Source organism: Stegodyphus dumicola, chromosome 2, assembly GCF_044657685.1.
Source record: "Stegodyphus dumicola isolate Sdum_Otavi_A_Nest chromosome 2, ASM4465768v1".
Taxonomy (NCBI): domain Eukaryota; kingdom Metazoa; phylum Arthropoda; class Arachnida; order Araneae; family Eresidae; genus Stegodyphus; species Stegodyphus dumicola.
In genome coordinates this window covers 232,547,215-232,575,184 of record NC_140769.1, presented here as the reverse complement: position 1 = coordinate 232,575,184, position 27,970 = coordinate 232,547,215, and the positions used below count along the sequence as shown (strand labels likewise).

At 28.5% G+C, this 27,970-nt stretch overlaps 2 protein-coding genes across 3 annotated transcripts in view; one reads left to right on the top strand and one right to left on the bottom strand.

Annotated features, from left to right (window-relative positions):
• LOC146998900 (histone-lysine N-methyltransferase SETMAR-like) overlaps positions 1-20,687 on the top strand; it is a 113,816-nt gene extending 93,129 nt beyond the window's left edge. Inside the window, exons 1-2 of one of the 2 annotated variants that reach the window (XM_085811894.1) lie at positions 14,358-14,491; positions 20,004-20,687. In XM_085811894.1, coding sequence (XP_085668020.1) covers positions 14,451-14,491; positions 20,004-20,244 — 282 coding nt within the window. In that variant the 5' untranslated portion in view covers positions 14,358-14,450 and the 3' untranslated portion in view covers positions 20,245-20,687. Of the gene's footprint in view, positions 1-14,357; positions 14,492-20,003 lie in introns of those variants that run through there. The other variant, XR_015039810.1, reaches the window with a different exon arrangement.
• Mlp60A (Muscle LIM protein at 60A) lies at positions 31-27,957 on the bottom strand. Its single transcript, XM_035364942.2, has 4 exons — positions 27,786-27,957; positions 7,668-7,789; positions 3,195-3,369; positions 31-623 (listed from the first exon to the last, which is right to left on the bottom strand). The coding sequence occupies exons 2-4, from the start codon at positions 7,780-7,782 to the stop codon at positions 587-589; spliced, it is 327 nt and encodes a 108-aa protein (XP_035220833.1). The 5' UTR covers positions 7,783-7,789; positions 27,786-27,957; the 3' UTR covers positions 31-586.
• Positions 27,958-27,970: the final 13 nt, after the last annotated feature.

Sequence of the window (27,970 nt, the reverse complement as noted above, 5' to 3'; positions counted from 1 at the left end):
CAAAAATAGTTAGGAAAAAAACGAAACAAATTCGAAACTGTATTGTAATTTATTTGAAACATGAACATGATTTGTAATACACAGCACCGTTACCAGCAACTTTTCTTAAACCTAAATTTATCAAAACATTAGGAACATTTATATAAAGAAAGATAGCTAATGAAACATTCATCTAAAATTGCTTCATCACATTTTACAAACACTTTTTAATGCGGAAAAATATACTTTCATTCCATATTCTTTTGCTTTAGGGAAAACATTTCCATTGTAATCCTGGATGTAAATCTTGCGTATTTCTTTTAAAAGCACACAAAGATAATCGGTACTGTCGTATAACATTGAGCATATTCCAATATTTTTAAGCGTTTAAATTATGGCAGCAAACTAAATGGAGAACAGGTACATTGTCGTTGCCATCTTCAGGATATTAACTTGATTTTGATATTTAGAATTAACAGTGGACAAAAATAAGTTTAAAAAAGAAACGCATATTTTCCTGTTTATAAAGCACTTAGTTTCTGTTTTTGTTGTATTAGAGCAGATCACTCGGAACAGTTCTATACAGAATAAATAACTTGCTGGAAAGTTAAGTAGAATAAGTTGGGTCCAAAGTGGGCTTGTTGCTAGAATTAAAAGAAAAAATGCATTTAAAACGTGACATATATCACATAAAAATACAATGTATGTAAAAAACAAGTATTTCTGCGTCAGTTATATAGTACATGGGTTAGAAACATTTTTTATTAATCACAATATGTCACTTATGCCATTATACATGTTATTAAAAAGCAAAAACTTGATATTATTAACAAACGTGCTTATTATTTTAAATCGCTGAATTTGTTAAGCATTTTACAAATTTATTAAGTTCTAAACGAGCATTTAAAATCTTATGTTTTGCCAAATGGCAACTTCCTGAGAACTGGTTGTGCGCGAGTTGCGTAAAGGATAAACATCTTGTGTTTCGCATCTCTAGCACCTTGCTCTTGTTAAAAATTCAAAATAGACTTCTTTAACAAGTTCTTTGCGTATAAAAAAATTTTAGCTATGCCTATTTTAATAATTTTTTTTATCAAATCGTGGTAAATGTTGCGACAAACTTCTGGGGCAGGTAGAGCACATCATAAGGATTAAGAATTGCATAGGAACTCATGCTCAGAAACGTCACTGTACACTGCCAGGGGGTGCTGTACAGGAGAGAGTTAGTGGAAAATGAGGATTGCCTCATTCGAGTGGTAGGAACCATACAAAGAGCATGGAATGCTATGGAGAGCTTGTAGACAATGCACTTAGTGTATGGAATAGCTGAGGGTAATGGACGAGCCGCTGCCCGCATTTATCGAGAAGTCTTCCCCGACAGACATCAACCATACATCAGTTTGTTTCCACGTCTGCATCAAAATTTGTGCGACTACGGGAGTATTTGTGCTGGGGAGCCATCAAAAGTGCCCTATATCGCGATCCTGTTTTGTCTGAAATGGATCTCATGGCAAGTCTCGGCTATGAAGCTATTACAATCAAAGAAACTCCCGGTGTGTTTGAACATGTCCGGCAATCAATAGTCCATCGGTGTCAGGCATGTTTGGCGTCTGATGGTGCAAACTTCGAGCATCTATTGTAACAGTCAAGCTGTCGTACACCATTTGTATTCATGTCCAATAAATGTTTCAAATTAATCACTCTCTTGTTTCTTTCCCATCCTCTACCTCTGCTACTACTTACCCCTGACATTTCTGGGCATGGGTTCCTATGCAACTCTTAGTCCTTATGATGTACCCTACCGTCCCCAGAAGCTTGCCGCAATATTTACGGGACACCCTGTATTTGCTCTAAAAAATAATCATTAAACATAGTTACAAACGGGTTTTGTTTTTGTTATGGTGGGCATTTTGCAATGATCGTTTTGAGAACGGATTCGAACCATTGGTCCTTTAGCGATTTGACGGTAAAATACTGTATTCTCACAGAAATTTCACCTCGGTTTCTACTATTGTAGGAGAATTCCTCAAGCACAAATTTTAAAACGAGTTTAAGACAAAAATTATCATCCTGTATCTATAAATGCTATTGGAATACAGCAAAAAGAACACATATGAGAAAGGTGACCTTGGAAACTGAATATGTCATGCGTATGATTGCTTGTATAATTGTTCTGTGCGTGGCTAACAAAGTTTGACGTATTCTGAAACTTTGGCGATTTCTAATAAGGTGGTTGCGATAATACTTAAATACCGATAAAACAGTAGTTCTTTAGTACAGCGGATCTTAACTATTGATAAAACGTAGTATTTAACATTAATTCCAATAAAGCGACACTGCAAGAAATAGAAGAGCTGATCCTATTTCCATTAAGTTTAAATCATTCTTTGTAAGGGTATTTGTATGACTTTTGGTAATTATAGCGCAACAAACCCGCAATCTTTTAATGCGGAAGGGAGTGAGAAAGAAATGTATTGAGATTATTTGAGTGGAACTTAAAGTCAAACAAAAATTAGTCTGTCAATTAATTAAGCGAGAATGTATCGTTTATGGTACATATTGTTTTCGCATAAAGTAAACCTCTTCTATTGCTTTATATTAAATACAATATAATAATTCATATTTTCGGGTTAAAATATTTATACTATAAATTTTTAATATAATGAATAAATTTACAAATGATAAAAATACAGCTCTTGATCTATTTTTCTGGAAAAACTAGGTACAATAATGTTTTGTTTGAGATAAGTAAAAAGTATTTCACAAGAGACTTGCATTTAACGATTTCCTCTTAATTGCTCTTAATCTCTCATAACTTCTCAATAATTTAACATCTTTGAAAATGCATCTTTTGCATTTTATGGTATAGTTAGTAGACAGCAAGAAATTTAGCAGGTGTACATGTGAAGTAAGAAACTGTCTTTCGGTTAACATGTAATGACAAGTAAAATAGATAAGTAAATGAAGAAATAAATAAAAATAGATAAAATTTGATAGTAATAGTTAAGTGCCATAAATTTTAAGAAGTCTAAATAACCAAGATTAACTGTATATGCCACAGCAACTTTAGAAACAATTTAATGAAACATGAGTTTTAATTTTGATGAGCAAATGGTATCACTGTTTACAGCAGAAGATATGACATGGTAGATCAAATTTAAGTTCATTATTTTCAATTATAAATAAAGCCAAAAAGAAGCAGAATTGGTGCTTACCTCATGGCACATTCTGTGTTTCCAAACTGTTCTCCTTTGTCCATGCTCAGACATCCAGCTCCACCACCAAATCCATAACCCTTGGGTCCGAATTTTCGGCCATAGCACTGTTTGCAGTACAACAGGCCATCGTGTTCTGTTGCGTTGGTGCTGTCTAACCTCTTATGGCAAAGTCCTGCAAAAATTCAGCAAATTTATTCAGCAAATGAGACAAATAACTGAACTCATTATATAAATTCTATTCGAAAATAATTAGTTGATATGGAATTTATTGTTTAGTTACTGTAAGAAAGCAATTAGTTGACACTGACATCTAGAAGTGTAGTTTGACAACAGTTAAATGACATTAAATATGTTCTGCATCTATTGGTTGACAGTTAACTAAATTTTATTTTACAACTGCTGCTTTACAACAATTAACTTATCCTAAATTTGTCCTGTAACTGTTATTCACAATTTAAACTTATTTTGCAGATGCTGTTCGAAAGCAGTTGAATAATATTGATCTTATTCTGTAAATATTAAACGAGTAAAAATTTGTGCTAGATTTTAATATAATGAATAAATTTACAAATGACAAAAATACAGCTCTTGATCTTTTTTTCTGAAAAAACTAGGTGCGATAATGTTTTGTTTGAGATAAATAAAAAGTATTTCACAAGAGGTTTTCATTTAACGATTTCTATACTCTTGTTTATTCGACAATTAAATAATACTATCCTCATTTTGTAAATATTATTTGACAAATATTTTAAACTAAGCACATTTTGCAAATATTGTTTGCCAATAATTAGTGACACTGCTTATCTCGAAAAAAATTTTATAATAAGTAATTACACAAACTCATAGTCGTTTCGTTCACGATAATCCCTAATTTTGTCATAATATTATTAGTTACTTTGTAGGCAATATTTGCGAATCTATTTCCTTTTTTTGTTTACTTCTAACTATATAATTCGTATGAATTTTTTTGACTTAATTATGCTTCATTTGATGTAAGCAGCACTGCGTTGATATACTAAACAAGCTGATTAATTAAATATAATAAAGCATTTTTTAAAAATATTTATTTTTATTAATTATATATTTTAATAATGAATGAATTTAATCTCTGGGATTAGAAACGCTAAATAAATAATTAAGGGCGGGAATAAGACAAATAAAGTAAAATAAAAATTTAAAAAAAAAAAGAAAATCCGAAAGGTTTCAGATTTTAAATTACTTCCAAAGGGGCGTTTTTTAACATTTTATGTGCTACCTTTATTTATTAAATATCATGTTTTTCGCGCTTAAACCATAAAATTCAGTTCAAGAGCAATATCGCAAAATAATTTTAAATTGAGCGTATCTTTAGAATTTCCGTGACGCGCTGGAGATAAAAATATTTTTTTATGTACAATGATGCCATTGCTCGCTTTGAAATCCTTGAGTTTGTTAATCAAAAATTCGTTAAAGGTTTACAAAATATGAAATCGATAATAAAACAAATTCCAAAGTTAGGCTTCCACATGCCGATATTCATAGGAGGATTACGTCGTTCAAAATTCCATGGCTCTAGGTGCTGTTGTTTTATCACAATGCGAGAAACATACACACATTTACGCAGATTCTTCATTATTTAATTTCTTTAAATTTATTACAGGGCGATAATATTTGGTGGCAACAGTTTGAAAAGTGAAACGGACATTCAGAGCGATTCGAAGCAAAATCGTATGCATTTTTAACTAAATTAAAAACCAAATTTTTTAACTAAATTAAAAACATTTTCCTGCATATTTGTCAAAGATACCTATAAAAAAGCTGCAAATAAAAAATTCAAATTTATGTTTATTTTTTAACTGAAATGTAAAGGTGTGTGTCTGCAAGAAGTTTCTATTGACCAAACTTGTAACTCAAATGTTTTGACAGCTAAATATCGATATTTTCAGACTAGCATTTAGTGAAATGATTCTAATATATTGAAGTAACCTCTAAATAACTTACTTAAAAGAAGTAGCATATGAACACTTCGCAGGAGGAAGAAAGCTTGAGAATAAATAAATATCTTTATTACATTTTCCTATGATGAATGCAGGAGAAAAAATATTTTTACGCAAATAATTATAAACTTCTTTGTTTCTTACTACAGATTTCAGCTTACAAAATTTCGATTTTTATCAAGTTAATAACCTTGAAGGGAATTAACAGAAATGTATTTTCATTCACTAATTGCGGATACTCATCGCCTGTTTGGTTCTTTTCGTAGACTCATTAATTTTTAACTACAGAAAAAACTATTCACATGTAAATATACTCCCAAACAAAGAAATTATTCTTATTGCAAAATTTCGCAACTGGCTGCATCTGTCTTTTGCTAAACACTAAGAAAGGTTAATCAAATTTAATTAATTTAGATAATGATATAAGTCTTCGAACAAGATTTATAGCATTATCTAAATTAATTATCTCCATTTTCAGATTTTCCCGGGTGTTACTAAAGTTTGTTTTCGGTAATGAAAGTGATGTGAAATTGGACTTAAATCAAATAGTTGAAATCTTAAAATCTTTCTTCAAATCCTTGTCATAATAATGTTAATTAATTTACGGGAAATGTATTCGCAGGCTGCATAAAATTGCTTCGGAGGCTGCCAGTCTGAGACAACTGAGATGGGGCATTATATTCATCAATCACGTTCGAGCCATGACTTGCAATTTTAGCTAATGGTAGATTAATTGCAATTTGCGCTTATTCATGTCCTTCAATTAATATTGTATAAACGCTAAAGTTACCGAAGACGGCTTAGACAGTCAGCATGGCACGGTGAAAAATAATTCCTATTTTTATTTTTCATTAACTCATGCTCATATTCATACATAATAAGTTACATAACATGATATTTATTAAGTACTACTAAAGTGCCGAGGAAAAAGATTAATTATTTAATTCGATGAAGTAATTTTTACTCTACTTTGATACATAAATTTACAGAAATAAAGTACATAATAAAAAGACTTAAAAAAAATATCCTCATTTTTATCTGTCAAATATTTTTTAAAGGAGAATAGTTTATTGTTTCGTTCATTAATCATCACTGTTTAACGAAAGATATGTATTTGAAATTTAAAAATTTAAAACACAGACGACATGAAAGCATGTAAAAATAATTCACTAATTCTAATCTTTGCATAGCAGAAATAAAATAAAAATAATTTAAGTTTAAATTTAGATATATAGTTTCAAGGTATTTTGCATTGGCAAATAAATAGAAAGTGGTAACCGATTAAAGATCATTATTCGGTGGCAAGTACCGAACTAAAAGTACTTCTGAATCTTCTTATCTTTCATATAATCCCCGAGAACTTGCGCTGTTAAAATATGTTGTAGCCAAATAATACCATGTACAAGATAAGATTCATAATCAAATAGAAAAGAAGTAACAAAGTATATGAAATATAAAATTAGGTAAAATTTTACGTATTTCGGGATTGACTGAAATAAATCTTTTCTTTTCAAAAAGCAATAAAGTATTTTGATTAATTGACAAAACTGTACAAAATAATTTTTACACAATATATTTTAGATAAAGTGATTATAGATACTTCATTCTTACGTATTTGACACGAACAGAAAAAATAATTCTTTCGAACTTTTATGTGTTTTCTCCTAAACAGCTTTGAGTAAGTTTTATTACCACTTTGGATTCAATTCTTAAAAGTGCGTTAGAGTAATTGCCTGTTATCCGAAAACTAAGTATCGGAATGCTGGATTATCCGAACTTGTTATAATTTAGTTAGGCAGATGTCGTTCAAGATTCAAAGGAAATAACCGAAAATAAGATAAGGCTTAATAAATGAAATTTTGCCTTCTCTTTTATCTTGTATATCTTGCTCGATAATTTAATTTGTAGATGTGTAAGAGCATTATTATTCTTGTATTTACGTATCCTTCTTACTAGACTTGTTTTCTTATGCAGTCTGTTTCAGTCTGTGGGCCAGAATAAAATAAGTTCCCGTTTTTTTTGTTTTTTTTTTTTAATTTTATATTTCTCTAATGATGTTTAAAATCCACTTAAAATGCTGTTGTGTTATGCTGATTGTGCTCACAATTAAAGAAAATAATTAATTAAAGATTATTAAATTAAATTAAAGAAGAAATTTATATCAATGGAGTAAGAAACCAAAAACGCAAGAGCATTAGCTGTGAATTACTATGTAAAAAGCTCAATAAATACTTGCGCTTATTTTTTTTACCAGAATTACACATTTTGTTACTTTTCTTTGCTCAAAAATGAAATTACTCTGAAAACAATTTTCTGTGTAATTAAAATAATGAATGCAGGGTTATAGGGGGAAAGACAGTTTTATCAAAATAATCATTATTTAAATATAAAAACTGAGTATCCGAACCTAAGTTGCCCCTTTATTTTGGATAACAGAAGCTTTTTTTCATCGGTATTAGCATTTGATAATATATATTTTCATGGTCATACTTACCGCACTTAAAGCAAGTTTTGTGCCATTTGGCTCCAGCAGCCAACATTTCCTCTGCAGCATAGACGGATTTTCCGCATTTGGGGCATTTAGCCTGTTCTACGGGTGTGAAAGGCATCTTTCACCTGCAAAGACAAACACTACTTTAAATGTGAGAAAGAGAAGGAATATTTTTTAAGGGTGGGAGGCTGATTCATCGAAAACGTATGTGGTTTGGAGCCAAGTTTATTTTTGTACCACTCAATTTTTTTTCTTGCCCCATACTCAATCGCGTGTTTCGAACGCCGTGGCTTTTGAGCCGTAAATATCAGCAACATGTCGTTCTAGACAGCGCGTAAACGATTCTCTTTGGCTCCCCCGCTGCCACCACGAACGTGCTTAATTTCTCTCTTTACGACAGAACGACCCAGAAACGTCATTCAAAGTCGTTTCTGTAAGCTGAGTCACGAAGCATTCTTTTATTCTATACCGTTAATGGAAAAGTTTTTAAGCTTAACATTTGCTTTTTAACCGATTAATTTTGATATTAGAAACGTCTGTAGTGGAATGTTTCAGCAATTTCCATGAACTTTACGTTACATGGTTACTTTATATTACGTTACTTAATGCTTCATTACGTTATATTATTATGCATTTATCATTCTTACGGTTCCCCGAGTGTTGCCTGAATAGAAGATTTTTAATCTATCTTTCGCACACTCTCACGAGTAGTCATGTCTCAGTATATTGCCTTTCGGCAAAGCTTAAAATCCCTAATTTACTTCCCAGATTTTACCAATTTTTGATCGTTTTACAAATTGAGCTATTTAAAATAAAAGTACTGAACGTATTTTTTTTTAAATTTAAATCTTCAATTTTTTATTAACATAGCCAACACATTTAATCTATAATGCAACGAATGGGACATTTTTATAAGCATTTGCAATTACTTAAACTCGGGCAAGAATCGTTAGTTTGTCATTAAAGACACAAAAGAAAGAATATTTTCTGCGTTCCGTAAAAATTATAATTTTTATCAGAGAAAGCAGTAGAAAACTTATCTGATTATATAAAAGTATATTTAAAATAATAAGAATAAATTAGAGACTAATATATATACATAAAAATAACACATCACAAAATGTTTATGCAATGAAAAAATTTTTAACACATATTTAAAACAAGTATATTTAAGATAATGTTTACTTCTTGTTAGTGTTCATAATCAAGACAAATAAATCCAGAGGAGATTGAATTTCGGTGAGTCTATGAAAATAAGAATTTTCCGTTAATCTCTTTTATAATTAATTTTCATTATTCGATAATGCCTAAATATTGCGCTTGGGTTTTCCCGGTGAATTATTACGATAAATCTTCTTTATTCTATTTCTTGCTTCTACAACTTTGAAATCTGTAATAAAATTCTCTGTAATAAAATTTGAAATCTGTAATGAATATAAATTCTCACAACTTGAAGCGCTGTACGCAGAACATTACTTTTCAGACAGAACATATTAAAATACTTTAGTAGAATCTCGATTGTCAGAGGTAACTATAACCACCTAATAGAAAACAGACCTCGAATAGTGGAAAAGAGTATAAGTCATAAAAAACTTCAGTCTAACCTAACGAATTGTAAATAAACAAATAAGGAACAATATAAAAAAAAAAAAAAAAAAAAAAAAGTTCAATTTCTTTTTTTACTTCTTTTATGAGTCATTATCTTTTTCAAGTTTGAGTAAATACGTAAATAAGGTTGTATTTATTGTCTTATTAATCTATGAGCCGCGTTCGAGAACGCCTGGTTTTGATCAACAAAAGGTCTACAGCAGAAGCACTAGTATAAATCTGTAAAACTGTAGAACTTTGCTCAAGTTTCATCTCCTTCCGCATGTCTAATTTTCACATATGTTTCGCTTTCACCTTCATCCTCAGTACCCCTCTTATCATTGAAACTTCTGTGGTGATGTACCTCCAATTCTACGGTTGAACGAACACTGAATCTCCAGTTCTACGGTGCAAAAATGTTTTTGATACTCAAAGATTGAAAACTTAAAATTTTTTCCCTCTGTTTATCCACTTCGAAATGCTATTTTAAGAGATGCCTTCGCGACTTTTAATCTTTTATTGATTGCAAATTAATTGTCAGTTGACATCTGGATTTTATTTTTGTTTTCGTCTTTTTCCTCTTTTTTCCACATTTTAACCAAAAAAACAAGTGATTGGATTTCCTTCACAAATTTCCAGACTTGAGGCCATATGTAAATCGTATTTTTAACCATACATGCATCAATGCTGTTTGAATATAATTTTCATTGTTTAAAATATAGAAAAATGAGTTCTCTTTCCTTGTGAAATTAGTTTATTGCTTCAAGTATGCTTTCATTCATCGGCGGTGTGATATAAATGACATTAATGGACTGGCAGAGAATTTCCAGTAATTTTCTGGAAGAGACTGGGCCTAATACACTTCCTGATTAAAAGCAAGAGTGTTATCCACTATCAGTAGCATAACTACAAAACAAAAGTCAATCTCGATCTTTACCTTTTTTATCTTCATTCCAGTATCCTTTCTTGTATACTTATAATAACATATGGGACAATAGAAATATCGTTAAAAGATTTATCAGTGATGAGAAAGGCTAAAAGATGAATCTCTAATAATAGAATTCGCGAATGTTACTGATTTTTACGGTGCACTTTCTAATGCTACTACATTTCTTCAATGATTTCTTTAAATTGATTTCTATTTGTTTATTAAACTGATTGCTATTCGGAAACCGTATTTGATAAAGGTCCAGATAACAGAGGTTCTACTGTATTTTTCTCTTTCTTTGAATAATAATATATTGCATATTCTGTTTTTATAGAATTGGAATTTTGTTGCTCTTAACTTTGAAAGTAATTATTATAACCCATCAAATTCTATAAAATAAGATCCCATCAAATTATGTAAAATATCAAATAAAATTTATTTAAATATTTTACAATTAATTAAACTGCTGCATAAATTATATTTTGAACAAAAGCTAACAAAGAGATAACATATACTATTTAGCAAAACGATTTAGCTCATTAAAGAAAAGCTTTTAAATCCCAACTATTTTTCTAACAGGAATATTACAAATGTTTCTAATGAACTAAAAGGTTATAATGTGTTACAGATTCGTAACGTACCATGATCTCTGTTTTTCAGCGCCATCCATAATCTAAAATTACAAACTAGTCAAAAAATTAAATAAATAAACAAATAAATAAAATAAAAAAAAATCTGAAATGTTTCAGATTTTAAATTACGTCCAAAGGGGCGTTTTTTAACATTTTGTGTGTTACCTTTCTTTATTAAATATCATGTTCCTCGCACTTAAACCATAAGATCCAGTGCAACAGCAATATCGCAAAATAGTTTTAAAACGAGCCTATCTTTAGAATTTCCGATACAGAGACTCACGCGCTGGAGATAAAAATGTTTTTTCTGCACAACGTTGCCATTGCTCGCTTTGAAATCCTTGAGTTTGTTAATCAAAAATTCGTCAAAGTTTTAAAAAATAGGAAATCGATCATAAAACAAATTTCAAATTTCAAATTTGGTCTTCCACATGCTCATATTCGTTGGAGGATTACTTTATTCAAAATTCGATGACTCTATGGACCGTTGTTTTATCACAATACGAGAAATATACATACATTTATGCAGATTTTTCATTATTTAATTTCTTCAAATATAATGCAGGACTAACATTTTGTGGCAACAGTTTGAAAAGTGAACCGACATTTATGAGTCCGACGCAAAATGCCAAAACGAAACTAATAGTCCTTCGAGATTCAAATCTCTTTGGACTAAAAATAAACCTTCCTCCGTATTACTAAATTTAATTGACACATAATAATCATTACATTAACTAGAATCATTTGCTAAGCCTAAATTATTGATTTTATAAGGCTATTTTTGATTTTGCTTAAAAAATTATAAGCTAAAAATAACTACAAAACTCAAATAAAAACTGATTTTCTAAAATAGTTTATGCATCCCTTGAATTAATAAATAATTAACATATTTTAGCAAACTAATATTCGTTTTGAATATAGAAAACGGGATATATGTTTTTCAGCAAAGTAATAAATGTGCGAAGAATTTTCGGAACCTATTTTAATCATTAACTTTCTCTGTGGCTCATTTTCTACATACAAATGTACCACATGTTGAAAGAAATAATTATACTCTTTGCAAGTTTAAAGTAACAACTTCTGTTTAACAGAGTCCTTTATTAATTTCTTAAAGCTTTTCGGTAGGAATTTGCAAATTCTGAGTTTAGGCATAATTAATAGATTTTAATCATTCCTAAAATTGATTTAACAGTGTTTTCAGTATCTACAAGTATGCGAACACAATAACTGACCTATGAGAGTGCAAGCATTCTTGTAAATTTTGCTTACTTAAAGTGATATAGGAAATAATATTGAATTATAAAACATAGAAACTAATCATTTCCAGTTTTCTGAAAAATAAAAACAAAAAGTTTCCCTGTTTTTATTCTTTAGATGCAAATAGAAGAAAATAAGTGACCTCACTTCAATTTATAAAAATTAATGAACTCTGAAACAGAAAAGGGCAACTTTCACTTACTCTAAATGCAGGCTCGATATAATGGCTAGTAAGTGTTCCGAGAAGAAATTTGCTATTGATAATTTTAGGATCGCAAAAAAAAAAAAAAAAAAGGTTTATCATTAATAATTTTTTAAGATAAAAACATCGAAACTAAAAAAATATAAAAAAAAAACTGATGTAGAGGATTGCAGTCTGTACATGACTAGATAATGTTAAGATCCAAATTTGATTTTTTTTGTTTTCTTTTTCAATTTAAGCAGTAGAAATAAGGTTTTGCAGTTAATATAATGTACGATATAAGGAATGTATTTTACAATATAAAATAATATTTGGCTCAAAATGTTGCTGAGAAATACTGATAAAGCAGGAGATTAGTATAATATCTTATATATAATCGCTTGACATAAACTTGCTGTTGTGTAAACATTGCGAAAATGTTAAGGAATTGTTATTGCACTAATCGTATTCACTCTGTCGCACGAAGTTCATTAAAATAACAATAATTCATTTATTTCAAACATTTTTAATTATTTTCTTTTCTTTTCAGACCCATATTACAATTGATGAATGTTCAATAAGGCATGAAATGCTGTAAAGTAATTTGTTCTCCGTATCATATTAAAAATTCGCTCAGAAATTAACTTTTGAAATTGACGTGTATCAGAAATATACCCTCGCCTTGTATATGTAGGGATACTGAGGACTGAAAGTGAAAACACTGACTGAATCTGTGGTTTATATTACTTCAAAAATTTATTTTAAAATACTGCATATACATGAAAGATGTGTATTTTTTAAATTTGTGTTGTTTATCGCAATATATCGATATTTTAGATTTATTCACATGTTCTAGGAGCATTTAAAGTATCTGAAAGAATTACCTTTTAAAATACCCAGAAGAATAAAACTTTTATGAAAAATATGAAACATTTTAATACTATGTAGGATAAAAAATTGAAGGAAATGTTTTTTTTTTTTTTTTTTTTTCTGGATTATATTCTGTATTACTGCAGGCGTTAATTACATTCTTAATAATTTTGTATGACATTTAACCCCTCCTAGAACATATTTTTTTTCCTCAAATAATTTACTTTAATCTTAAGAATATGTAGAAAATTACATAAAATAGCTTTATTACTTCAACTTATGCTTGCATGATAGCTTAAAATGTGCTTAGTATGTTTCAGACTTAATGAATTAAAAATTCAAATATTGCATTTTGAACCTTAAATTTTATTATTCTAGTCCTATTTATCACATAGCTATACTAAAGGCAAAATATTGTATGATATTTTCTGATATTTAATTTCCTTTTTATTTAAAATGTATTAAAAGAAGAAATAAGAACTTGATTTTGATAGTATTTTTAACTGATTTTTACCACATTAAGTCATTTTTTACTCGTTAATGTAAAATAAAATATAACACATATACGTTATATCGACTACTCTGTTATTTTAATTTACAAAAAATATAATTTTATAGTTTTATGTTTAAAAAATTTAAATAAATTTTAAACGTAATTTACTTTTAAAAACTCGCTTAGCTAAATTTCAGTGTATGAAGAAAATCTTGGCTGTAAGAATAGTTGTGTTTTAAATGCCAAAATTAATCAGTTTGCTTTTTAAACGCATATAAATTAAAAACTTCTGTTCTGTAAATTAAAGATGCTTTTCCCTATAAAATAATATTACTGAAGATTTTAACCGACTCTTCTGCAAAAAAATATAAACTTAAATCTAGCTTTCCGAACAAAACTAAAAGGGAGAAAAAAAAGAGAGAAATTTATTTATGGTATTTTTCTCATTAGCTTAATATAAATATTTAATAACAAAAAAGAAATTTTTTTAATACAAAAAACAAACAAAAAAAAAAAAAAAAGGAAAATTGTTTTATTTCTGTTTTTCAAATGTTAATGCTGATAAATCAACTAATTGCATTTAAATGAATTGTTTGCTACTATCTCTTTCTTAAAACCTATAAATAAATTTAAGGAAGTAAACGATAAAAAAACGTTTTTGAAGTGAGGTATAAAGTGACTGTAGAAGTAAAGTGGATATCAAGCGCAGATTGAAAGAAAGCTGATGTTTCTGAACCATTTTAAACGCGAGCCATATTAGGAAATGCTCGATCTATAATTGGCTGCTGTGGGTGGCTTGGGTGTATCACGTGACTTCCCCGGAAAAAAGACGCGTGGGATGAAGGGTCTGGCAGCACAAGAATTACTCTTGTTTTCACAGTGAGACTTTTGCTTTAGTTTTTTTTCTCGTGGAATCTTTTTTGGAAAGGCTGTTGGATGAAACTCCAGTAGCCAAAAATTATTTCTAGAACAGAATTGCTTCTTTCTCGAATCTTCTGTAAGAGCGCTTTCACGGAAATGAAAGTTGAGTGGTTTCGCACTTTAACTTTCACTTAGATATACCCTAAGAAAACATTTAAGTTTACTTGGAGTTTAACAGTTTCAAATTGTTTAGCAAATTAAAGATAATTTATGCTCTTTTAAATTACCTATAAATATTCCTACCATATGACTGGTTGAACTTTCTGTACCGCCATTAGAGGCTTAACAGGGCATTATCATTTTTGTCTTAACTAATAATTTTTATTTTAATTAACTTATCATTTTTGTCGAGCTATTTAATTAAAGAAACATTGAGATCTAAAACAAGGCCTAAATCAGGCGGCCCATTAAGCAGTAGAACTACCACCTTACTACCTGAAATAACTTAAAATAGAATAAGCAACTAAAATATGAACTTAAAGTCTAGGAGCCGATGAGATTTAGCAGCTATACCAACAAAAGCACATTATTACATACTTTGTAAAATATAACACATGTTACTTGCATGCATAAAAATATGTTACTTACATATACAAAGAAATAAAATAACAGATTATCATAAACATTCTAGTTTTCCTTTAAACAGACAGGGAAGTTTTAAAAACAATCAATATATAAGTTCATTTCATTTACAGATACATATTTTATGAAATTTGACAATTTCAATTTAATCACTGTATTTTTACATAGATCATTTAGAGTATTAAATTTAGCAATATCTGGAATAAATCTTAGAACAATATTTTCCGCAGAAGAGCATCTAAACAACAGGTGCTACTCATATTGGCATTACTCATGCCACATGGACAGGCACAATTTTTAATCGAAAACATATTATAATAAAAGGGAAAGTGTCCATGATTAGTTAAAGCTTGATTTAAATACTTGTCACTTACAATTGAGATTAAATTATAAGAGAATCTTCCTTTAGAATCTGGGTCGTTCCATTTTGCTTGCCATAGAGTGAAACTCAAACAAGGATTCAACTGTTTTCAACAACGATTTCAAACTGTCAAAGGAAGTCTTTACTTCAAAATCAATAATTTGATTTTCAGTGGCAGCTTTTGAGAATCTATCTGCATCCATACCATGTAATTTGTATTACTTTGGAAGTATAACTGGGAACTAATTCTGTAGTGTCAAAACATTTAAATAAAAATAACTTATTTATATTTATATTTTTATTTATTTTTTGCGCCAACGGAACTCATTTAATAATAAATGTGCTTATACTTATCTACACAAATATCATTTTAGATTTATAAAACTAAAGCATATGTCATTATATTAAATGCTAAATTTTGCAGGAACTTTTAGATTGTCTGAACTGTGAGTATCACTTTTCATTACATAACTCAATTTTAATTTAGGTAAACTCTCAATGGTTATTTCAAATGTTATGCATTTAAAACTCTTTGTATCATTCTAAAGCAATTACTGTTTTTTTTTTTTTTTTTTTTTTTTTTTTTTTTTTGTAATAGCTGCAAATTTTTGTTAATCACTTTTCAATTTTTAAATATCTGGAATAAACAAATTCTCTCTGGAAATAGATAAGAATTTACAACTTCAAAGAAATGTTTTTTTACAGTTTTTGACACAAAATAATTATTAAATTCTTTATGAGTTTCCTTTCGTTATTTGCTTGCATCATTGACTGAATAAAAAATGTCATTCAGAGTTTAAAAGTGACTTCTGTATAGGAACACTGAAAATACAATTTTATTTAAAAAAAAAATAATAAAATGCACGTTTTCTGATTCCTTCGCTTCATTATTTCATTTAAGGATAGACTATTTTTTTAAAAAATGAAAGTATATTAAATTATAAACTTCCAATAGGAGAAGAACAAAGCGATTCGAAATATTGGGAGAATATTGCACATAAACTCAACCTATCTTTTTGTTGTATTTTCCTCCGATAGGTGCCGCTCTTACAGTTTTCGAACTTCCGTAGTAAATCTGATTTACATCGAAATACTTCAGATTTCATTTTAAAGTGAATGCGTGTCATGCAGTGGCATAGCGAGAGGGGGTTGGCAAGGGGGTGTATGATGCCCCAGGCGCTGCTCGCAGAGGGCGCCAAAAAGGTATTTTGCCCCGGGCGCCAGTTATGCTCGTTGCTCCACTGGTGTCATGTTTTAAAATTCATATATTTTCTTATACATAGTGCTGACTTCGAAATGATGGTTAATCTATTAATAACAAACATATTTACTCAGACACATGTTTAATTTGTGATGAATTTAGAACACAAACCTTAATCAGCTCTCGAGTACACTTGAACGACTGACTAATCAATTACCCAAACCAAACCAAATAAAAGCCAAATTTTTATGCATGGAATAGAAACAAGTAAAACTACATCGTTATACCGAATACAAAAGGGATTGTAAAGTAATGATTAATGATTTATTCTGACATCAATAAAATGCATTAAGTAGCCCTATTGTAATTTCTAATTTTATATAAACCTGAGTATCTAATAGATTTTCTTTTTGTTTCATCATCTTTCATTTCATGATCATATTTAATATTGTGAATGAGGAGACTTTAATTGCTTACAGAGTTATTACAAAAGATGGATTATAAATAATTGTATGTTATGACCTATGTTTTGATGCAAGAAATCTTAAAAAGATTTTATACTAACACTGTATTTCAGCTTTACTTTTTTTCAGACATGTTACCTTTCCTCATGGAATATACTCCAGCTGTTTTTTTTTCTTTTTTTTTCCTAATAGGTTTTAAGAGTCTCTCGTAAGTTCTTTTTTTTTCCAACACTTCAATTTAAATGTTTGAGAAGACTTTTAAATTTGATTAATGTTCTATATGAGGTAAGCAAACTCTGTAATTTGTTAAATAAAGATATCATAAGTTATTCTAACTTATGATTCTTTTATAAAACTATGATAAATAGAGGATAATGTGTTTAAAATCCTTAACTGTGTTAAATGTACGACATATCAGTTTGTTTATTCTAAATCTTAATGATGTGAAGACCAACATATTTTGTTTTTTATGGAATGAATTAAATATTCATCAGATTGGGAAAAAAATGCTAAATAAATAACTAAATGGACACGAAATATAAATTTTAAGTTAAAAATATTAATAGATGAAGCTTTATGTCCCAATGAAGGAATATTTTAGAAAAAAGCGTACTTGAAAAAAGAAACTTCTTATATTCCGCACCATATTCGTTACAAAGCTACTGTATGCTACTGACAATTTGAATTGGCAACAGTATGTAAGCAGAATATAAACAAAATTTCAGAGCGCAAACTTAATGAACATTAGGATAATTTAAAATTATATAGGTAAGTACTTATGCGAATAGTTGGATGAATACATAAGATTGATCGAAAAATAGAGAAAGAGAAGCAGACAGAATAATATAGATGGAAGTATAATTGTAAATAGAATAAGAGATTATTTTCATGACCCAGCAAAAGACCTGAACTCACCTTAAAATGAATTAGGAATAATAGACAATTTCATAGTTTGTTATGAACAGATTGACAATTTTTTAAATTAATAACTTGGGATGAAATCGAAAGGATTTCGAGTATTCTGGAAATTTGCTATGGATGTATGTATTTTTTTATCATGTTAAAAATAACTTTACTTAAATTAAATAATAATAATGTACTGTGGTTTGCTTAACGATCGTGAGATTTTGAGATTATGAAGAAGTACGATAAAGTCGTTCCATGAGATTCTACTCAAAGACCTTCGCAAAATTCGTATTAAGAACACAAAATTCGTATTATTGGAAAATTAACAGAATCATTACAAGTGCATAGATAATATATTTTCATGTAAATAATTATATTTTGTAATGAAGATCAGTTTTGGATTGTAGTTTTGTGATGAAGTTTATGAGTTATTTTGCTGCAATATGCTAAGGAAAACAAAACAAAATTTACACGAATGGAAAGAAAAGCTATTTTTTTTTAATATCTTGAGAAGCGAAGAAGCTGCATCTAATATATAAATCGGAAGGAAATCTAAACCATTCAATAATTTTTTTCCGCTATGGAAAAGCTGACCAGTAACACCCAATTAAGCAGCGATGTTTTTGTTTGTATTTTATTATCAAAGTAACAAGTTCCTGAGAAAGCTTTTAAGCAGTGATAACATAAAGGATTAATTACTCTTGCATCATATAAAGGTAGCATAGCTAAATAGTTAACTTAAACGAAATAGAATTTGTTTACTCCCAGCTGGGAAATATTTATAAGGCAAATTTCATAGCAATTAGAAGGTAAACCTCAGTTTTCTTCTTTTTAGGTTTCAAATAAAAAACATAATTTGCAAGTCCACACTTTGTGTGACAGTAACGAAAATTTCTCGTATTACGAAAGAGACTTTTTTAATCAATGGAAATATCGAATATTTATTACGAGTCTACAAATACTTTTCTTCCTTTTCTTTTCGAAACCGTTGGTTGTAGTTGTATACTTCCAATTACAAAAACATTTTATTAAATTTAGTATTCATGTTTTTTTAATTTAGAGATAATTAAATTTAAATTTAGAGATTCACTAACTTTTTATTCGTTCCTATGGTCCCTATGCTTATATTTAGGAAAATTTTGAACTCATTATAAAAAATAAAACACAAAACAATTTGATTCTCGTACGATTAAAACTGACAGAGCTATTTGGTATTAAAGTCGGAGATCACATTTAGATACCACACAGATTGACCAAATTATTTGCTTTTGTACATAACTAAAAACACAATTTCAGTTTATAAAAAGACTGCTGGTGTTAAGAAATTAAATTATAAGTATTTATATGCGGATTATTGTGAAAACGCGTTGCTCAGTATAATATTTAGGCTGTTTAATTTCATATCCGGAATATTTGTTTCCAAAATAGCCAGTTTTTTTACTCCATATTCAGTTTGCCTTTGGGGTCAGTTAGCAAATAAATTCGAAAAATTCGAGATTGATTTTTTTCCTCCTGAAATGCCTTCAGTGGTGCATTTTTGTAATTTATTAAGGCCTTTATATCTCGTATATCGAAATAATTTTCATACAAGTAATTTACATGTCTTCAAAGTCTAAAAATATGTTATTTATATTCTCATAAGTCTTATTACTTTAAACTCGTGGTCTGATAATTGTATAAAAGTTTCTTAAACTACATTTTTCATTTTTAACTATTGCAAATTTGGTATTGCATGCCAACACAGAGGCTTGCTATTGTTTTCTAAAATGCTGTTTCTGTAAGATTCTGTGAATAAGATTGACAGGAATTTTTTCTTTTGATATTTGCCATTTGACAGCTTTAGCTTGATATTGAAACAAATGTTGTGTATTTTTGTTTAAACTATTAGTTTATGGTTAATTTTAACATGAGGGGCAAAAATAAACAATTTCGATTTATTTTACTTTCTATTTTCAGAAAGACAATAAAGCGGCTGAGTTCACCAAGAGATATAACAAGTTTATGGTGTTGCTTGCTTAACAGAACGCATTGGTTTATAAAATTTCATTCTGGAGATTTTTCACTTGAAGATGACCAACGTTCTGGCCGACCTTCTGAAGCTGATGATGACAAAATTAAAGCCAGATTTGAATCGAATTTACTTACAACTGTGCGAGAGATTGCAAAAAAGGTTAAATGTACCACACATAACAAATGAAAATCATATAAGATGTCTTTTTCGTCAGTTGAGCCTTTTTTGTCACCGAAATATTTCGAAGCTTAACTTGGAAATTCATTAGAAAGTTTTACTTAAAATTTTGGTAATTATATTTTAATTGTCATCTAACAAAAGCTTTAGTTAAAAAGGAATACGACAAATTTCTCTGGAGCTGGATCAACAATATGTATTCAAAATTTTGTGAAACGAATTCAGTGCTGCATTTAAACAAACAAAATATTAACGTTTATCTGTATGATTTACTAAATAACCTTCTCCTCTTCTATACTTAGATTTAAAACTATACTTATATTATACTTAGATTTACTTTAGCCTTAAAATGATCCTGGAAATTTGTAAAACGTTTGAATTGATTCTAAGATTTTTTTACCATATTAACTGAATAAACGAATCTCAAGATTCAACAGCTGTAATTATGTGATTTATTAATTTTAATAAATTATATTTGTACGTTCTTTATAAACATAGGTGTGTTTTTAAAATTTTCATCATGAATTTATTTTTCACTGAAGTCAGATATCAATCAATTTAGCAAAATTAATACTTTCTTCATATCTAAAAGAAATCATCTTTAAATGTAAGCCATATTCGCGCATCACAGAAATTAAATATAAAGCAAAGCTAAAAGAGTTCAATAGTTTTTCATACAAAAGGCTATTAAATGATTTGAGGTTCAAAGGCATATTATAATAAATTGTGTAGAATTCAAAAACTGCTGAAACATATATGCAGACAGACCAGTATAATGAAATAATTCTTTGTTAATATTTGCTTAACAAAATTAGCTCCAGAATTACGCTATATATTGATGTACTTCGTATACATCAAATATTTAAAATATTTAGTATATTAAATTACGTTAATGTCACTGCGGCTGAAGTTTAAATTGAATTGCTAAAATTTTTATTTATTTATTTATACAAATGCAACACATTTGGCTACTAAGCCATTAGCCTTGATCTTGCTTCTCAGTACCTATGAACAATTGAATTAAAAGACAATAGTGCAGTGCACTCGTCACTATGCTCCTTATCTATGGACTACAGTTACTAGAGTTACAAAAAGTACAGACAGAAGAGTTCTTAAATCGAATTAAAAAAAACGGGAATTCAAGCAATTGTGCCCAGTGAAAAGACGAAAATTAGTTTCATTAGGTAGGAGGCAAACCTCCTCTTAAATTGTAATTTAATTAGGACTTTTCACAGAATTTAAGGTCATATGGTTATTAGTTATTATCCACTGCAAGACAATTGAGTGTTGAGAATATTCCCACATTCGTAAATTCGTTCGAAAGTATAAAATTTATTGTTGGAGATAGTCGGCAAAGTGGCTTTTCTTTTGTACAAAATAACAGCCCGAGGAAAATTACTTTTCCGAGCGCTTAATTGATTCAAAGCAATAAATATAGCCTCAACGTTACCATCAAAACTGGTGGTATTGCTTCCAGTTTATTACCTTATAGTGTACCTTCTAGAATGCAAAATGGTTACAATCGATTCCTGCACCACCTACAATACCTCACTCAATAATGGATCCATTGGTGTAAACATGGATCCTGAGGTTACTAGGATATCTTCTCTCAATAGTTTCATAAGCAACGGCACTAATCAGTTTTCTCGTCAAAGTATGCACAGAAGTCACCGTAATCAAAAGGACACAGAGGTACAATCATTACATTCATTTTTCGAACAAGGTCTAGGTCATCTGCTAACTGATAACCAGTTTGATTGAAAGCCACTTGTGTCTTTAAACTTCTATCATTGTTAAAATTGTAATTCCACCATAAGTTTTGTTTACGAAATCGACGTATCGATCGAATTATGCAGAATAAAAAAAGAAATATCTAATTTATAAACTAGGAAACTATAAAAAGAGGAATTTTCAGATGAAAATAATTTCTATATAACAAGATCTACATACTCAATAGATTTAAAATGATAAGACTTACATACTTATTTCTGTTTTAAAATTTATCATCACATCTTTATTTTTATCTAAGTGAAATAAAAATAAATTGAAAACAAAATAGGACTGCAAAAATAAATTAACAGTTATAATTATTCTTTTATACTTTTCCATTAAATGAAACAACATTTTCGGATTCCCGAGATAAAACAAAAGTTTATGCATTAACAGAAAAAAAAATCTGTTAACATTTTATTAGAAAATGCATTTTGCCAAAAACAATTTAAATATAGACGCAAATTACACGCAACCTGATATAACTAAGCATTAATTTTGCAACTTTTAATTTCTTTGAAAGTCTAAATATACAATGATCTATATGTGCGATTTCATTTTTAAATTTCTCAAATTTTTAAATGAATCTTTCAAACTTGTAAAAAAGCGAAAAAATATTTTCAAATGGATAGAAAATTTAATATATATAACTAAGCATTTCTTTCTTATCTAGAGAAACAGACAGCAAACTAGATAGATTCTTTGCATAAAAGCAGGATTTAAATGCAAAGAATTTTGTTGAATTCGTTATATGAGTGCTTAATTTAGATTCTAAAATAATTCTGTAATTCTATAACTGAAAATATATATTTACTTTCTTAAACAACATACTATAACTGTTGAAAAAGATTCGAAAATAACAGAGTTAGAAAGTTTAATAATTAGTAATTATTATACATGAGAAAAATGTCAGCCTTTTTTCTGTTTTGCTTAAAAAATTGTTTCTTCTGACATAACGTTTAACAATTATTTATAATATTAAAAATTCAAGTTTCAAGTTTCATTTATTATTTATTTTTAACAGCAATTTCTATTCTTCAAATTGTTTATTTGTGAGTAATGTAGGGTTAAAACGAGTAACTTAAAAATGTAACAAATGAACAATTAAATCAATTAAGCGCATCTGTTGAATATTTAACATTACAATTAAATCAGTATGAAATGAAAGAAGTTTCCTTTTCCTATTCGTCTTACTAAGTCATTTTATATTAGGCAAAAACTAATAAAGAAGCCTAATAATAAATTCGATACTGAATTATAATATTATTTTACACTATAACTTTAAAAGAAAAAGAAGTTCTGTTTCGAAAATGTTTCTTAGCATAGCATTTATCACGTATGAACATTATGCACTACCTTTCTTAGCGTTAAACTATCTTTTGAAACATTCGAATTCTATTATAAGAAACTCGGATGTAAGAAATTATGGGTTATAAAAAACTAATATAATTTATGAAGCAGGATACGAAAATTAAGTGCATCACTGGAGATTGAATATTAATTAAATGTAAATGTTAAATTACTGTGTATAAAATTTACCATCATTTCGAAAATATCCTTATTTCATTCGATTTAATTTTAATGCTTTAAACACTTTTCATTGCTTCGTGTTATTGTAAAATAAATCGGTCGCAGCAAATTCCTGTTAGTAAGAAAATATTATCATTTACGAAAAACTATTTCTCAGTTTTCAATGGTTTTATAAATATCTCCAATAAAAACATGGATCTGTTTTGAAAGGCAAACGGTTAAATTTTCTCAAAATGCATCTTAGAGCAAATCAAAATTTAGACATTTAATATTTATATTCTATATTCCTTTGCAATATGTTTTATATAATAGTATAACAATTTGGTCTCCAGCAGATACAACTGCTTTATTCTAAATTCGAAAATTTGTCTTCAAAATTACTACTTAAGACCGCTGTGGATCAACATGGAAATATATTTCAGAAACTCACAATAGCGTAATAGTTGGTATAATAAATAAAAGGGGGAAAACAATATAAAACAAGTACTAGAAGATGATATTTAAAAGAAATATATTTTATAGTAATAAAACACTGAAAGCAATGTTTTTACTTTACATAGTAACTATTACGTATATAGTTCATGAATCTACTTCCTGAATATATTTAGCCTCCTTAAATGTTATCAATCACTACAGCAACAAACCATGAATCACTAAAAGTGCCGCTTTTAACAAAACGTCTCACCCAAAGTGGGGGTTCAAAGTCAGTCTATTTTTAAAACCTCTTTCTAAAATAGTTTCTATCTTCCCCCGCTTGAAAGAACTCCAATCCTCCAAAATATAGTACTTTAAATAGCTATTCAAGACGCAGTTTTATCTTTTTATCTTTTGGCAACGATTTAACTGCAAATGATTACGTTCATCCCATTGTTTTTATTCTTCCCATTGTATTTGTCTAACCTGTCATTAGACGCTAAATGATTCACATAAAGATTATTTTGATTGCGAAATGAAACTTGACAGATTATTTAAAACTATTTGTGCAATGAACTTAATTTACAGAAGAATTCAGTTCCTTCTGATACAAATTTTAATGCATTTAAAATGAAAAATATCTGGAAAATTTGCAATTTGCAGTTTTTAAAATTATAATGGAAATTAATCAGACTAATTAAGTTAGTTAGTTAATAAATAAGGCTGATTAAGGAACTAAATAATAATTCATAACGTGTTATCAAGTATCAAAAGTATCGAAACTTTCCAAATGGATTTTAGTTTATATAAAATTTATATTTAAATTCATTTTTCTTGACTGTAATTTTCATTTAAGTGCAACTTAAAATGTCTGGATGTCTGGATACTACTTCTACGAAAATTCTAAAAATATTTTAATTCATAGTAATTGAAAGAATTTTACCTTTTTGTCTACCCGCATGTTTTCAATAAATTTTTGGATAAAAATTTAAATTACAAAATAAATTTTTAAAAATTAAAATTGAAATTTCGGTACAAAAAAGTGAAAGGCTCTTTTTACTATGTTGTACTGTTAAAATTAAGGGATGAAATCATGTTTGACTTCAAAGAACAAAAAAAAAAAAAAAAAAAAAAAAAAAAAAAATCTATTTCAGAATAAAAATTAAATGAATTTTATGCATTTAAAATTAAAATTAATACTAAGTGAATTAAACTAATTTTTAGACTCTAAACACATAACCTTCTTTTCTTTTCGCTAAAACACAGCAGTAATTCTTTTTTATTTCTGTAAAACAAAATGCAAAATAATTAAAAATCTCACGCGCAAACGATGTAGTAAAAAATACACAGTTAATGTTGTGTATCCTGAATTTCTCAGGATCAATGTTTTAACAATTAAATCTGCCGTAACTGTTTCAGAATGTTATATTGAAACTGGAATATAAAGATCAGATATATTTTTATCAGATATTATATATATATATATATATATATATATATATATATATATATGTAGGTTATTATTATAATCATAATTATCTACATTTAAAATTTTTGAAACTTTCAATTGCGAAATCTTTTTGAAATATTAGACTGTTATTCAAAACCTCTTTCTGTAAAAATAATACTATTACAAATTATTAATGTGGGTTACTTTGTGTTTTAAATTAATTAAACCATTTTTTAAAAACACTGTAGTCATATATTTTAACATAATTTTAAACAAGAAAATTTTAGATAAGATAAATAAATTAACATGAACAGGCATTGCAGATAACGAAGACCGGATATTTGGCGTTCTGTTTTAAAAATATCTTCTAGAATTTATATTCATAGTATTTATTTTATGTCAAGGTAAAATTCTTTACAATATATTGTCTAAAAAGTACTATTTATAGTTTTTCTTTTGATAGTATTTTCATGATCATTTAATAATAATTTAAAGAAAGTATTTTCGATATTTCATTACTATTAAATGATGAAAAAAAATATTACAAAGAAAAGTCTAAACAAGACAATAAGGACTATTTAAAATTTCTACTAAAGTTAACCAATATTAAGAAAGTCACTAACTTTTAGTAAATTAATAATTAATGTATTAAAAATAGCACATTTATTTAATTAAAATTTATTTAAAAAGTACTTTTAACCTGCTGCATCAAATAACAGCTGATTTTTGCATTTTAAGAAATTAAAAAAAAAAAGCTTTAAAAATAACACCTTAGGATACAGAAAACTTTTACATCTGCTCTAAACTATAACAAAAATAAATTGACAGAGTAAACATCAGCATTAGATAAAGAAAAAATCCTATTTAAATTTGAAATAGATTAGAAACGTTTATCAGAGTGAAACACGGTTTAAATTTGTCGATCAATAATTATCGATCATTCTTTGATTACTAATTATTTCCTAAAATTATTAATTTTCAAATCCAAGAAATTGGAAAATTAAACATCGGAAATTTTCGTGAATAATACTTTTGGCGATACCGCGCTATCCGATCGCCAAATTAGCTCTCTCTTTTCCTTCCTTGTTACATGTTGCACTTCACATCCTCAGTTTAAGCTCAAATCGCTCAGGAAAACCTAAATGATTAATTTTACTCTGATGTGGGTTTGTATGAGCATTTGTGCTGATTTTATTTCCTTAAAAATACTTTGTAAAATAAAAATATGAAATTTTTTTCGAAACCACCTCGCTCTCCACAATTTTTTTCCTTCGAATATTTTTTTCATCTTTTCCTGTGGCAAGTATATGGAGATAACGAAATGTTCCTTCTCTAGTCTCTTGCAGCATAATCTCATTCATAATTCTTGACAACATTTATCTTTCAATAATGAAATCTTTACTGCTATAAAAAATATACCTCTGAATTTGGAAACTTATTTCATTTAATAAATCAAAAGTTTATTAATTCCTTTTCCTTATCAGGAGCACATTTGGATAAATGCAGACTAATTCCGTGATAATATCAGCGAGTCATACAATTAGTGAATATTGACTTTAGTACCAACTAACTATCCAACATAAAATACAGTTACAACAGGAAAAGCTAAACAGTCTTCAATCAGCGTTACTATTTGAAAACATAAATTTCTCAGTACAATTCTGATTCTTTAGTTTATTCTTTTCGATATCCTCCGAGCGTCACGGGTTTAGCCCTGAAATTTCAAAGTTCCTGAAAATGTCATGAATAAGTAATATCTCCTTGATTTTAATTGAAAAATGGCTGTCTCACATTGTACCTTGATTCCTTTTCTTCCAATATACATCCAAACCGAAATCGGATACATAAAAAAGTTGGGAGAAACTTTCACGTGTAATGAATAAAGAAGCCAGTCTTCTGTACGGAATTTTCCGTCCATAACTCTGAGAGGGTTTAAGTACTTATTTTTGTAAGTCTGGTCTGTTGAGGAAAGTGCAGCAGAAATTTATGGAAATAATGCTAGAGAAAAATAATTAAATCCCAGAAAATATTCCAAAACAATTCCTTTAAAAAAATTCCTTAAATAAAATTTATTTTCTCATAATTGACAAAAAAAAAAAAAAAAAAAAAAAAAAATCATTTATTTAGTTAGGCTATATTTTATTCAGTTCCTTTTCTCAAATATTCTTCGCTTAAATTTCTCTGGTCAGATAAATTTTAAACTCCATGGAAAATAATCTCAACTCTAAATATCTACAGCAAAAAAGTTCGAAGTTTTCAAAGACGGCTGAGGTTAAAAAAATATCAGTAGTACTCCACGCTAATATGGTAGAAAAATCACGAACCAAAGCAAAAATTTTACTTTACAAAATTGAAAATATTCAGAAAAACGCAGAAGTATTCTTACCTTCGTTGAGGAATGAAGCAGCAAAAGAAGAAAAAAAAACCAAGTGTTCTTGAAGGTGGCACTCCCACAAAACGCTGCTGACTTCTCGATAAGCCTCGGAGGCACTAAGTGTACAAAATCCCGAGTTCGAAAGCGAGGGTATTCGAAACACTCTTGCCTTAGTGTTTTCTATCGCTTTGCACACG

Excerpts from the sequence above, each read along its gene's own strand:
- Mlp60A (XM_035364942.2), bottom strand. The coding sequence starts at position 7,782 with ATGCCTTTCACACCCGTAGAACAGGCTAAATGCCCCAAATGCGGAAAA. Across the intron at positions 3,370-7,667 it reads CAAAACTTGCTTTAAGTGCG|GACTTTGCCATAAGAGGTTA; the intron begins GTAAGTATGACC and ends GAATTTTTGCAG. Across the intron at positions 624-3,194 it reads AACACAGAATGTGCCATGAG|CAACAAGCCCACTTTGGACC; the intron begins GTAAGCACCAAT and ends TTTTAATTCTAG.